At 56.2% G+C, this 13,983-nt stretch overlaps 1 protein-coding gene across 2 annotated transcripts in view; it reads right to left on the reverse strand.

Annotated features, from left to right (window-relative positions):
* Window positions 1-5,289: 5,289 nt before the first annotated feature.
* The window catches only part of SUSD5 (sushi domain containing 5), a 51,870-nt gene continuing 43,176 nt past the window's right edge, over window positions 5,290-13,983 (reverse strand). For both annotated transcript variants that reach the window (XM_002716228.6, XM_089331254.1), the window contains exon 5: window positions 5,290-8,673. In XM_002716228.6, coding sequence (XP_002716274.3) covers window positions 7,490-8,673 — 1,184 coding nt within the window. In that variant the 3' untranslated portion in view covers window positions 5,290-7,489. The remainder of the gene's footprint in view (window positions 8,674-13,983) is intronic.

The following is a 13,983-nucleotide window of genomic DNA, read 5'->3' on the forward strand; positions in this document are numbered from 1 at the left end:
CCGCAGGGCAGGGTGGGTGGGTGGGAAGGAAGGGCTTTGTGCAAGGCAAGCTGAGGTCGGCGTAGGAGGCTCAGGTTGCTGGTGGCTTGCAGGGTCGAGTAGGCCAGGCCCCAGCAGGGGCCCCGACAGGGCTTTGAGTACGGGTGCTTCCCGTGGGGGCGCCCTCAGGAGAAACCCCTGCCAGCGGCTGCCAGTCACTTGCTGGCACGTGGCTCCACGGAGGGCCACTCTGTAGAAGAGGGGCTGTGGGCCCTGGCAGCCCGGTGCGCAGGAGCCGGGGAGGCTGGGTGCGTGGCCCTGGCCCCACCACGGAGCCATCAGCGTGTCAGTGTCCAGAAGGCCAGGAGGCTGGGCGAGGAAGACTCCTGGAGTGGAGGGATTTAGAGTGTGAAGAAGCAACGGGAAAGAGCCGAGGCCAGCCCCGCTTCTTCCGGGCAAGAGGAAATCAGCCGGAGAAAACCAGGAGAACGGGGCGTCTCGGAAGCCGAGCTTTTGCTTCCTTCAGCCTGTTCCCCTCCAGATAAGCCACCTGTCGGGTGGGACCCCGGGGCATGGAGGCAGGAGGGCACAGCATCTGGGGGACAGGACTTCCCCACAGTGGCTCGGACAGGGGTGGCCCGAGACAGCGTTCGGGTCTTCGCATCTTGGGGGTCGTTGGAGCCCGACACCCACGCGCTTGTGCCTCTTGCAGGTCCCCAGCGTGCTGTCCCCACCCCTGGACACGCAGAGACATCCTTCTGCTCTGTCCCCTCCCCTCCCACGTGGCCTTCTCCCTCTGAGGGCTCCAACCTAGCGCAGGAGCCTGCCTCCTCTGTGTTTGCTTGGATTCGCCCCCAGGGGCCTGCTTGGCCAAGGAGGAGCCAGTGTTATTCTTAGTGATGGAGGCCTCTGTGTCCACACAGCCTCCCACCAGGTCACGCCCCAGCCCTCCTCCGCCCCCCCGACTCAGATCGCTGGCTTCCCCTGTGCCCCAGCTTCCATTGTACCTCGGCCCGCCCCCTGCTGCACCAGAGACTCCCCTTTGGTGTCAGTGGGACCGTAAGTCGTGGGGGCCCTGGTGAGCGGACGTCCCGTGCCAGGGTTCCCGAGCCCCTGTGGCTGGTGCGCTTGGCAGCGGCCGAGCTCCCCTGGAGGCTCCTGGCTGTGGCTGGCCTTCCCAGCTGTGCGGCGATGGGAGAGGGGACTTTGGCAGGGACCCGGCCCGGCTAGGCCCTTCCTCCTCTGGGTACCGGCAGAGGTCCTGTCCGCTCCCGGCTCTGAGCCTGGGGTGAGCGCTTTGTGGGTGCTACTCTTGCACACAGGGCTGGAGCTGGGGTGGGGACTGGGCCACCTCTCCCTGGTTGGGAGTGGGGGGTTGACAGACGCCTGTGTTCCCACCCCAGCCCTGCCTGGAGGAAGAGACCCTGCTTCGGTCAGGGTTGGCAGCACTTTGGCCCAAGGCTGGGGAGCTGAGTCACTCCATTTTTATTCCAAAGGAAACCAAAGGAACTTTAAAAGAGAGAGGGCTGTCCCTCCACACCTACCACGAAAACCCCAGAGTGAGCCTGTGCCCAAGCCAACCTCTCCCCCAGCGTGTTTCTTGGAAGAGCCTAGAAGATTCCTGGATCGAGACCCCATAGGTTCAACGTCCGTCTGGCCTGTCTTTTGAAAAAGCAAACACATTTATAAGCTTTGTGGGACATTCCGGGCCCACTCTGAGACCCCTCCCTGTCCTTGGACCCAGTGGCCACTGTCTGGTTTCCTCCGGGAGGTGGCCCACCATGGTGGGGCACCTGTCCAGCCCCACTGCCACGGAGGCAGCCCGAGTCCAGGCACCCACCATGAAGGTCTGACGGCTATGCCTCGTGGCCGCCGCTCAAGTTCCGACAGGCAGAGGGAGGCTTGCGTGTCGGCACGTACTCACAAGGGACAAGTCGATTCCACGCGGCCCCGCCTGACACTCGGAACATACACTCATCCTGCTGAGTTTGGGGACTGCCACCAACCTGCTGTGTGCTCTCGGGGACCCAGGAGATCCCCCCCCGCACCCCAACACTGACCACAAAGGCCGCCTTGAGGAAGCAATGTGTGCGTTTATTTAGGAGTTCTTACTAAGGGAGTTTTAAGAGCACAAAACTTTGATTGAACCCAACTCCACGGCACAGAAAATGATTTGTTAGATTGTCAGTGGCAAGGGTTTATTATGACTGCGGGTGGAATCAACAGGGGCTGGTTCCTGCCAACATTCATGGAAATAACGTGAAGTTTTAAGTGTGAGCTGTAAACCGAAGCTGCTTCAGGGTGTGTGTGTGTGTGTGTGTGTGTGTGTGTGTTTTAAATTCAATGTTGAAACTGTGGGGGAAAGGTGGAGAGCAGCCAGAGAAAACATTCTCATTTAATAGTGTTTGAACATGGCGTTGCAACACTGCGGGTAGCGAGGCCCTGAGAAAAAACCCACAACTAATCCTTCATCGCAGCTGTCTGAACACTTGATCGTCTGCCATCCCCCAAACAGCGACTTCTTTTTGCTGGAGGCTGCAGGCTTGAATGACCTAGTGTGAGAGTTTAAACTGTGTACAAGGGACCTGGGCGTGGGGTTGGGCGGGGGGATACAGGAAGGGAACTCTGAGCGTGCCTCAGTCAAGGGTTTTATGCGTTGGACTTCCTGTGCCCACAGCTCAGGGCAGGGCCATTCCCCATGCCTGTCCCCATGGCACGTCCAAGAGAGGACACCATGGCAGCCCGGCTTCACCTGGACTGACCCGCTCCTACCCCAGAAAGAAGAGCCAGGAGCGTGGTGGCTGGGAGGGCGGCTTTCTGTCTGGGCGGGCAGGTGCGCCCCGTATCCTAGCCGTCTCCCCACAGAGCGCTGGCTCTGGCTTCTTGCTGAATGGACGAGTGAACTGGCTCAGCTTCCTCTTGGCGCTGGTCGGTGGGATCCCGGTGCCTCCTTTTACAAGAAAAGACTAAGAAGGAAGGGAGCAACTTGGCAAACAGATTCAAGACGGATTCTGGAGCTGTATCGCCCACTCAAGGGTGGCAATCGGGAGGCCCAGCTACAAAACGCTGTTGCTGTCTTTCTCTACCTCCCGGCCTTGGCTCAGGGCAGGGTGCAAAACCTCACTGCTGTAGGAAAGTGGAATTTGGAAGACAGTTGAAAACAAAAGCTTTAATTGCTTCTTTATTTTGTAAAAATCACATTAAACGTTTTACTTTGCGTCTTCTCGGGTTTTGTTTTTGGTGGGGAGGTCTCAAGCCACACGCGGGCATCCTGGGATACCCACTGTCGTTAGCTGTTTGCTTGGGCTCCTGAAATCCTGAACTGTGTCTGCCAAAGTGGACACGTTTCCCCAGGGAGCCCTGGAGGTGCTGCTGTGGGGCCGGTTCGTGCTTCTGAGCTGGCTGAGGCCCTGAGGAACTGTGCGTGTGCATGCACGCGCACCCACGGAGAGGCTCCTCTCCAGGAGGGAGACACCAGGACCCTGTCTCAGGGACTCAGAGTGGCTTCGCCAGCAGCTGTGTGCCACGCATGCCATCACAGAGGAGCCAGGAGAAAGCAGAGTGGGAGGAGGCCCATGCAGGACCCAGACGGTCGTCACACAGACGTTGGCTGTGTGAGCCAGAGGGGGCACACGGGTTCAGTCGATGCTGGCTCCAGCATTCCGGGGGGCGCAGTGGGAAACGCTGGGTGGAGCAGCGAGGGTGGGGAATCAGCTGGCGTGTAGGGTGACGTCCCAGTCTGGATGCCTTGAAGCACAGCCCCGTGTACAAGGTGGTCTAGGGGGAGCAGGAGGGGCTGCTGAGGTCCCAGTGGGCGACCAGCTTCAGCCACACCTCACAAGAGGCTGGGCACGTCCATGACACCACGCAGAGGTGATCGCCCTCGGGACAGGCAGGCTGGCCTTTTGTAGCCTGCCAGGAGCCAGGCCGGCAGGATGGAAGACGCGGTTCTCGGGGTGAGAGGGGTGCACTCGGGTGCATGGTCCACCTGCCCAGGGAAGGGGCTCTGGGAGGCTTGGGACCCCAGTGGCCGTGACAGTGAAAAGGGACACGAAGCAGGTGGCATTGGCGCTGTTGGACCCCAGCTGGGAGAAGGGAAGCGATGGGTTCTGGTCTCTGGGCCAGTGTCTCTCAAACACGCACACCCATCCGCTGGGCAGCTTGCTCAACGCAGACTCTGGTCCGGCAGGTCTGTGGTGGGCCTGAGAGCCTGCATTCCTAAGTTCCCAGCGGCTGCGGGTGCTGCTGCTACAGGATCCACTTTGAGCTTTGAGGTCCTAGGCCTTTCGTTGTAGTGAAGTGGTCTCTGGATGGGGGTGTCACGGAGCCCCATCCCTAGCAGTCCCACTCTCTCCCTTAACCTGCAGTAAAGACTGACTAAGTTCAGGGAGTGACATGCTAGGTAAGAGAGGCCCCATCCATGCTAGCCTCTAATGTGAGTTTCAGGTCCCACCCAAGAAAGCAACACGCAACCTCCCTCAGCTCCAGAGCAGAGCCCACCTTTGCCATTCCAAAGGAAGCACGCTGGCCCGGATCACTGACCAATCAAAGGAAGGCCACGCTTGGGACTTGAAGAGCTGCTGCCTTGACTCTCTCGGGGGGTCTGGGAATTAAGCGCCAGCCGCCTGTCTCCTTGCTCTGCACGCAGTAAGTTCCTTTTTCCCACCAGCCTATGTTGGTGATTGGCTTACTGCACGCCAGGTGAGCTCAGCTCTTTTTTTTTTTTTTTTTTTTTTGGGGGGGGCGGTGTCCTATAGCAACTCTGCCAGCTAGTGTTGAGGTTGTTCTCTATCAGAGAGGGGGAGGGGGCAACAGCCCTGCAGAGTTCCCTGGAATCCTGCTGCAGGTGACCACACGGCTGATGTGAGGATGGTCTCAGATACAGCAAGTTTTAAGGTAGTTACTGACATTGCTACAGAATTTTTCTTTAAACCGTGACACAGGGGTCGGTGCTGTGGCACAGCAGGTTAAAGCCCCAGACTGCATCCCATTTGGGCACTGGGTTCAAGTCCTGGCTGCTCTACTTCCGATCCAGCTCTCTGCTATGGCCTGGGAAGAGCAGTAGAAGATGGCCCAAGTGCTTGGGCTCCTGCACCCACGTGGGAGACTCGGAGGAAGCTCCTGGCTTCTGGCTTTGGATCAGCTCAGCTCTGGCTGTTGCAGTCACTTGGAATGCAAGTGGAATGTGGAATGGAAGACCTCTCTCTCTCTCTCTCTCTCTGGCTCTACCTCTTTCTGTAACTTTTTCAAAAAATTAAATCTTAAAAAAAAAACAAACAAACATGGCACAGTGACTAAGTAACATTCAGCAACTGTGGAAATAATTATTTATTTTAAATATCTTGGAAGCTTTATGTTAAAAGGACCCTTGGGGCCCTCTCAATTTTCATGAGCATTCAACACTTACCAGTCTCAAAACATGCAGAATGTCATACAATTTGGGTTTACAGTGTCTTAAACAGTCACTTCTGACAGGCATTTTAACATTCTATTGCATTAATTTAGATGGCACCAAATCAATAAAAGCTTAAAAAGTGATCTGTTGGGTTTACTTCACAGCCCATGTCTACAAACTAGTACTTTTCCATGTACTGATAATCTGTAAGAAACTTATTCATACCCTTGTATAGTGTGACCTATTGATGCACTGGTGTAAACAGGTTATTACACAAAAGTAGTTACACAACCGCAATGTTGAGACAGAAGCTATTTTATATAGTTAAAAACAGAAGTTATCTTGCAAAAGTTTAGACTCTAATGTATAAATATGTACAGTCCCTAGCTTTTATTCTGTCGAGTCTGGCTTTGGCTACATGCAGAGAGCATTCTATTCCCATCTTGTAGATTTCATCTGATGCACCAGCATTCCAGCTGGTACCGCCAGGACTCCATCTGACCCAGTTACGGGCACCAACCTCTTTGATTACGCTGTCTCGTCTTCATAGCTACTTGGCCTATTATTTTTCCAAAGCGTGTATTGAAAACAGGTGGTAGGGTGGAAAACGTCTTGTGAAAAGTGTTTTTCCTTAGGTGAAACACCACCAATACTTTTTCCATTATCGAAAACGTCAGGCTTCTCCCAAGCCGCTCGAAAACACTGACTCCTAGGGCGTCTCCGCAGAAACCTGCTGCCTTCACCACTTTCTGCCATTGAAAACTGTCGCCAGGAAGATGATCCCCACTAGCAGAATGTAGCCTGTTTAGTTTCTGGGCCCCCACACAGGAGGCCACGGGGGCTGGCATTGGGAGGCTTCTGTCTGTCTCAGGCACAAGCACCAATGCCTGCGCTGCGCGTCTGACAGGCCAGAGGTGCTCAGCTTCTGTGTCTCCAGGGTCCGGCCGGCCTCCAAGCTCACCACTCACCTTATCAAACACTAGTGGCTCTCAAGCCTGGAGATACATCAGAGTCCCCCGGAACACCGGTTACAACACAGCACCCCGGCCCCACCCCTCCTCGCCCCCCAACCAGCGTCATCTGTTTCCTGAGTCTGGAATGGGACTTGAGCACCTGCACTCCCGACGAATGCCCAGGTGGCGTCCACGCTGCTGGGCTAAGGCCCACGCTTTGAGACACGGTCATGGTCAACAACACCTGCTGGGCACCACAAGATGCTCTGGCTGCTCATTCGCCAGGACGGACTGCGTCCATGAGCCCTACGCTCGGTGCTCGGCGGTTAGCTCCCCACCGATCAGCTCAAGTCCTGCTCTTCCGTCCACCGGGCACCTGTCCTCGTATCCCGCTCTCTGGCCCTCCTGAGACACGTGTTTTCTCCCATGCCATCCCCTCTTCCCGGAGTTCAGAAAAACGGTTAATCCTGGGAGGAAACCAAGGGCCGAGTTTTGTTAGTCCTGGCAAACATTCCAAGACATTCCCAGGCAGAGTCTGGTCAAGTACAATGAGGCCACTGCTTCCGAGGGGAAGTGGTGCTTACGGTACACAGTTCACCTTGTTTTGAAAGGACGACGGGCTGTCCCACAGAGTGGGGCGGCCACGTGGGTGGACGTCTCTCCTCTCCTCACCTCCCCCAGCAAAACATCAGTCTTCAAATTCTCTCCAGTTGCAAACCAAAAACAACCGCACCATTCCAGACCGGCTCTTGGTCCTTGGCTCATTTGCCGTCAGCAACATCTCAATAAAAGGAAATAACCCATTTTCTTTGGCTCCTGCTCACCGCAACAAGACATCTCTGTCCCAAATAACGCTACTCTCAAATGCGTGGTTTATCAAAGTCATTTCACAGCATGGGGTGAATGTTTTCTTTTTGGAAAAAAGGAGGAGAGGATGATAGTATATGAAGCAGGGTTGTGACTTCTGACCTCACGTGGGAATCAGGGCCCAAGCACGGAGTCTGGGATTAGTGCAATCGGTTCCAGGGCAGACGGTGGAGGAGACCCGGATGTGTGCCAGACACCTCCCAGCCTGCAACGCGAAGACCTGAGGAAAAGAGCACGCGCCCCCACCCCACCAGCCCACCCGTGTCCGGTCACCGGCGTTGCCTCGCTGTTCGAGCTATACCTTCTCCATCTCGATCTGCTGGTGGTAGTGCCGGGCGTGCCGCTGGCCCCCGTTCAGCTTGTACACAGAACGCTTGTGCTGGCACCTGCGGTAGCCCCACACCGCCCCCACGCCGGCCAGGACCAGCAGCAGGCACAGCACAGTGACCACGGTGGCGATCACGGGGCCCCTGCCCAGGCTGGGACACCTGTCCCCCACACATGGCTCCAAGCTTGGCAGCAGCTCCTCCTGGCCTGCACCCGGCCTGGGATGCTCCTGGCCCAGGAAGTCCTCGGACAGCAGGTATGGGAAGCTGTCCTGGACCCCAGGGGCGCTGGTGTCCCCCGGAGGCCGTGTGGCGGCCACGCTGGGGGAGGCCGTGTGGACAGGTGTCTGGCGGGCAGCAGTCGTCCTCACTGGCTCCAGGGTAGCACTGGTGAGGTCAGAGGGTAGAGTGGCCAGGGGAGACTGCCCGGTGGTCACTCTCCAAGGGGCAGTGGACCTGGTCACGTCGCCATCCCCGCCGCGGGGACTCTCAGTGTCAGACACATTTAGGGGGGTGACAGCCGAACCCTCCAGGCCCAGCGTCTGAGAAGGAAGGACGGAAGTCGGGGTGACGCCCCCGCCCCGTGCCGCGGGCTGCGTGGCTTCCACCAGATCGGGCTGGTCAGGGGGGAGGACACTGTCCTCCAGCCCCACCGACCCGTCCCCCCGGTCCTCCTCCTCCTCCTCCTCCGTCTCTCCCTTCCTCCACGCCCCATCCGTCACGGGGTAGCCATCTAACCAGGACCCGTCACTGCTGCTCACCATCGGGTCCCCCGCCCGGCGGTCCTCCCCGCCCACGAGAGGCCCCGAGGGGCCGTCTGCGCGGCCGCGGGCCACCTTGGCTTCGCGCTGACCCGGGGCCCGCTTGACGCCGCTGTGGTTGTCCCCGGCCGCCAGCCGCTTCTTGCTGTGGCCGCCCGCCTCCGTTTCCAGCTCAGGCTTGTGGAAGGCCTCAGCGGCCGGAAGCAAGAACAAGTACTTGCGGCGAAGTCGGGGTCCCGGCCAGTGGGTGGGCGCGCCCGGGCTGGGCCCCGGGGCCTCCTCCCGCGCCGGGGGTTCGCGCCCATCCTCCTCCTGCTCCTCGCGCTCCCGGGATGCCACAGACCTGTCGTCCGGGAAGTTGTCTTCGTAGTCGATGTGCGCCTCGGCCTCCTCTGCAGGGGAACAGGGAGAGCACCGCTGAGTCCAAAGCCCAGAGCCAGTTTATGCAGTGCGGGAAGCGACCACCTCAGGCGCCAGCATCCCGTAGAGGCACCGGTTTGAGTCCCGGCTGCTCCACTTCCGGTCCCGCTCCCTGCGAATGTGCCCGGGACAGCAGCGGAAGATGGCCACCCCCGTGAGAGACCCGGATGGAGCGCTGCCTCCTGGCCTCAGCCTGGCCCAGCGCGGGAGTGCATTTCCGGGTCCTGGAACTGGATTGGTGGACATCTGGGTTATTACTACAAGCCCCTAGAGAAAGCCCCAGAGTTCTCTCTCCCTGTTTTTAAAGAATTATTTTATTTATTTGAAAGGCAGAGTTACACAGAGGTGAGCCAGAGAGAGAGAGGTCTTCCATCTGATGGTTCACTCCCCAAATGACCACAACGGCCAGAGCTGAGTTCATCCAAAGCCAGGAGCCAGGAGCTTCTTCCAAGTCTCCCACATGGGTGCAGGGGCCCTACTTGGGCCATCTTCTACTGCTTTCCCAGGCCATAGCAGGGAGCTGGATCGTAAGAGGAGTAGCTGGGTCTCGAACTGGCATCCCTATGGGATGCCGGCACTGCAGGCTGAACCCAGAGTTCTAAATAACAGTTTTAAAATCCTTTCTGGGGGCTGGTGCCGCGGCTCACTAGGCTAATCCTCTGCCTTGTGGTGCCGGCACACAGGGTTCTAGTCCTGGTTGGGGCGCCGGATTCTGTCCCGGTTGCCCCTCTTCCAGGCCAGCTCTCTGCTGTGGCCAGGGAGTGCAGTGGAGGATGGCCCAAGTCCTTGGGCCCTGCACCCCATGGGAGACCAGGAGAAACACCTGGCTCCTGTCATCAGATCAGCGTGGTGCGCCGGCCGTGGTGGCCACTGGAGGGTGAACCAACGGCAAAGGAAGACCTTTCTCTCTGTCTCTCTCACTGTCCACTCTGCCTGTATATATATATATAAATCCTTTCTGGGGGCCAGTGCTGTGGTGCAGCGAGTTAAAGCCCTGGCCTGCAGTGCCGGCATCCCACATGGGCACTGGTTCTAGTCCCAGCTGCTCCTCTACCGATCCCGCTCTCTGCTATGGCCTGGGAAAGCAGTGGAAGATGGCCCAAGTCCTTGGGCCCCTGCACTCATGAGGGAGACCCAGAGGAAGCTCCTGGCTCCTGGCTTCAGATTGGCGCAGCTCTGGCCATTGCGGCCATCTGGGGAGTGAACCAGCGGATGGAAGACCTCTCTCTCTGTCTCTACCTCTCTGTAACTCTTTCAAATAAATAAATAAATCTTAAAAAAAAAAAATCCTTTCTGATCTGCTCCTAAAATTTAAGCCCATTCATGTGTGTCTTCTGTCAAAAAATGGAAAACAGTGAAGAGCAAACACTTGAAAAAATGTCACTTGCACACATGTATTATGCTTTCAAAAGGCAGCCCAGTTACCAGTTCAGCGCATTCCCTACCCTTTCCTTTGTTCCAGGAAAATCTGGCACAGACTTTGGCTACTGACGTGCAAGGGTAAAGAAAAAATTCAAAATCCAGGCAGAGGAGGCAAGCCAGACCTAAGCGCAGAAATTAAATCCAGCTTGCTTAAAAGTGTGCTGAATGGTAGAAAGCAACAATAGGCACACTATGTGAGTGGAGGAAACGTCATCCAACAGTGTTGTGCCTTGGTAAGATGTCACATGAGGAGTCAGCATTGTGGCGCAGCGGGTTAAGCTGCCACCTGTCACACTGGTGTCTCGTATGGACACCAGTTCAAGTCCTGGCTGCTCCGCTTCCCATCCAGCTCCCTGCTTATGTACCTGAGGAGATACACAATGATGATGGCTCAAGTACTCGAGTTTCTGTCACCCAGGTGGAAGACCTGGATGGAGTTCTTGGCTCCTGGCTTCAGCCTGGCCCAGTCCTGTCTGTTGTTTCAAAATAAAACAAAATATTTATTAAAAATAAAATATTTTAAAAAGAAAAAAATTTAAATATTTATTTATTTGAAAGGCAAAGTGACAGAGAAAGAGGGAAAGACAGAGAGAGAGAGAGAGACCTTCCATCCATGGGTTTACTCCCCTAAATGGCTGCAATGGCCAGGGCTGGTCCAGGCTGAAGCCGGGAGTCCAGAGCTCCGTCTGGGTCTCCCACGTGGGTGGCAGGGGCCCAAATACTTGGGTCATCATCTGCTGCTTTCCTGGGTGCATTAGCAGGGAGCGGGATCAGAAGTGGAGCAGCCGGGACTCGAACCAATGCTCTGATTTGGGATGCAGGGTTGCGGGTGGAAGAACGTCCAGTGCTGTGGGTACTGTGTGTGTGCTGCTCACAGAGCTGGTCATCACCTGGAATTCACAGTCCAGACGGTCAGTTAGCTTCATCACCAGAAAGTCACCCTCTGCCTGTGGTACTTTCAATAGTCAATAGTCAATAGACAGTTGACTACCAAGTACTTCCAGTACTGGTCTCTCAATTGAAAACTACTGCTTGGCCGGTGCCGTGGCTAACTAGGCTAATCCTCCGCCTTGCAGCGCCGGCACCCCGGGTTCTAGTCCCGGTCGGGGCACCAGATTCTGTCCCGGTTGCCCCTCTTCCAGGCCAGCTCTCTGCTGTGGCCAGGGAGTGCAGTGGAGGATGGCCCAAGTGCTTGGGCCCTGCACCCCATAGGAGACCAGGATAAGTACCTGGCTCCTGCCATCGGATCAGCGCGGTGCGCTGGCTGCAGTGCCCCGGCCGCGGTGGCCATTGGAGAGTGAACCAACGGCAAAAAAAAGGAAGACCTTTCTCTCTGTCTCTCTCTCTCACTGTCCACTCTGCCTGTCAAAAAAAAAAAAGAAAGAAAAATAAAAAAAAAAAAAGAAAACTACTGCTTTGCTAATGAGTGCCCTGAAAATGGCTTCCTACAGGCAAAACAAATGCCTATTAGCTACCATGATAAATATTAGAAACAGGCTGTCATTGGAAAAACGAAAGGTATATATGATATCAGATCAGCTGAAAATATGTTAGAGATACTTCACACCTTTATACGGACAAGCTCAAACCAACCTGGACCTTGATGGTGCTTGAGACATGAACCCTAATGATCTCAGTGTGAGATCAATAAGCTGCACCCCCAGGACAATGGGAGCGATGCGAACAGTGACCACCTAGAACAGAGGTCACTCTGCACTGACCACACCGCCCACCCAGCTCCCACTACACTGCCTGCCCAACTGGCCCAGGAACTCCCTGAGGACAAGGACACGTCCCCTCTGCCTCTGCATCCCCAGGACCCTGCATGGTGCGTGGCATGTAGTGGACACCCCCTGAATGTCTGCTGAAGGCACAGGTGAACCCGCGAGTGGTGGAAGACAGTGTTGAGAAAGCTTGACTCAGCCCAGAGGTCCAGCAGCAAGGGCAGAGCGCCATCAATGACCCGGGAGTTCTATGTCTGCACATTCTTCCTCCGGGGGATGCATCCCATGACCTTGAAACAGGCCATGAGGTCCAGAGGCACCTGGAAGGCGGGCCCGTCCCTTCTGGTGTGGGAAACCCCGGCTTAGCGCACACAACCTCAGAGTTGAGAATGCAGGAGAGAGCAGCCCACTCTGCTTGAGGCGGGGTCTGCTTAGCCCTGGGCCCCTGTGGTCAGCCTGAGCTGTGTGTGTGTGTGTGTGTGTGTGTGTGAGAGAGAGAGAGAGAGAGAGAGAGAGAGAGAGTTCTGCCCCCAGAGCTCTCCGAGGCGAGGGCACCCCTGGAGGGAAGCCCAGGGCCCTGAGCCTAGCTCTTCTGTCTCCCCACGGGTTCACAGGTCAAGGTCCTGGCTCTCAGGACCAGAGTCTCACTCTGCCACAGTCTGCCCCAAAACCTCAAACAAAGGTGAGGACGACCAGCGTTTCCAAACAGCCGACCTGGGAGGAAGCACCCCGGGCTCGTTTCCCGCCTCCCTGTGTTCATGATTCACCAAATTCCGCCTGAGATGGCCAGGGGTTCCTTCTTGCACCTTCCCTGGCTTCCCGAGTCTGCCTTCTCTGACTCAGACCACGCAGCCAGCCTGCTCACCCGTCCCCTCCTCCAGGCCCTGTGCAAACCCCTGCCAACACAGCAGGGGCCTTCTGAATCCTACAAGCCATATAAGACATGTCAGTTTGGTAAGTTCGCCTGGCAAAACCTGGGCCATTCGCTGTAAATTCAGATTTAACTGCTGCTTTTGGAAACTGGAGGAGCACAGACGGCTGAGTCAGGAGGAGGCGGCGATGGCTGGCTGTGCACCGCCTGGTCTCTACCAGGAGGACGTGGTGGGGGCGCTGAGGTGCCAGGGCCCAGGACCCTGGGGTGCTCCCAGCACTGCCGCTGGCCACCTCTTTCGCATATTGTTGCATTTCTAGAAGCCCGCACATACTTTCTCTTTTTTCCCCCTCTGGTCTTGGTTACACAGCCTTTAAAAATAGCTTTTTTAAAAAAGACAACCAGACAAGCCAGAAATAACCGCGCGCGAAGCGCAGCCCTGAACAAATATGGCAACACCAATGAGGAAATGCTAAATTCGGTCTTGGGCGCCTGCTGGACTTGTTGAAGGAAATTCAGTTCAAAAAATGGGGAGAAACAGAAATGGAAGTTAAAGTAGGAAGACAAAAGCAAGCTTCAGGAGAGAGAGAGAGAGAGAGAGAGAGAGAGAGAGAACGCGCCCAGGGAACTTCCTGAAAGAAGAGTTTGAAAAGGGGTCTGTGCACTGCCCTGCTGTGTCCGTGCAGATGGGATGCCAGTGTTGGGGGCAATGCTCCTGGGTTTAAGCCCTGGCTCTGCTGCTTTCTGGGTGGGTGACAAGGCGAGCCAATGACCCTTTCTATCCCTCGTTTTCATCTGTAAAAGGGACCTAGCCATTTCTACTCCCAGACTTGCAAAGATTGCATGACACGAAGCAGGAGCAGACACGAGGAACCTTGCGGATGACGGAAATGTTCTGTGTTTTTGGTTCCCATGGTGGTTTCACAGGTGTATGTACCTGTTACAGCTCAGATGATTTATATTTTATTTTTAAAAGATTTATTTTAGGGGCCAGGACTGTGCGTAGCGGGTAAAGCCACCGCCTGCAGTGCCAGCATCCTATATGGGTGCCGGTTGTAGTCCCAGCTATTCCACCTCCGATCCAGCTCTCTGCTATGGCCTGGGAAAGCAGTAGAAGATGACCCAAGTCCTTGGGCCCCTGCACCCATGTGGGAGACCTGGAGGAAGCTCCTGGCTCCTGGCTTTGGATCGGCACAGCTCTGGCCATTGCAGGACATCTGGGGAATGAACCATCGGACGGAAGACCTCTCTCTCTCTCTCTGCCT

Source organism: Oryctolagus cuniculus, chromosome 4, assembly GCF_051225735.1.
Source record: "Oryctolagus cuniculus isolate XC-2025 breed Fujian yellow rabbit chromosome 4, ASM5122573v1, whole genome shotgun sequence".
Classification (NCBI taxonomy): Eukaryota; Metazoa; Chordata; class Mammalia; order Lagomorpha; family Leporidae; genus Oryctolagus; species Oryctolagus cuniculus.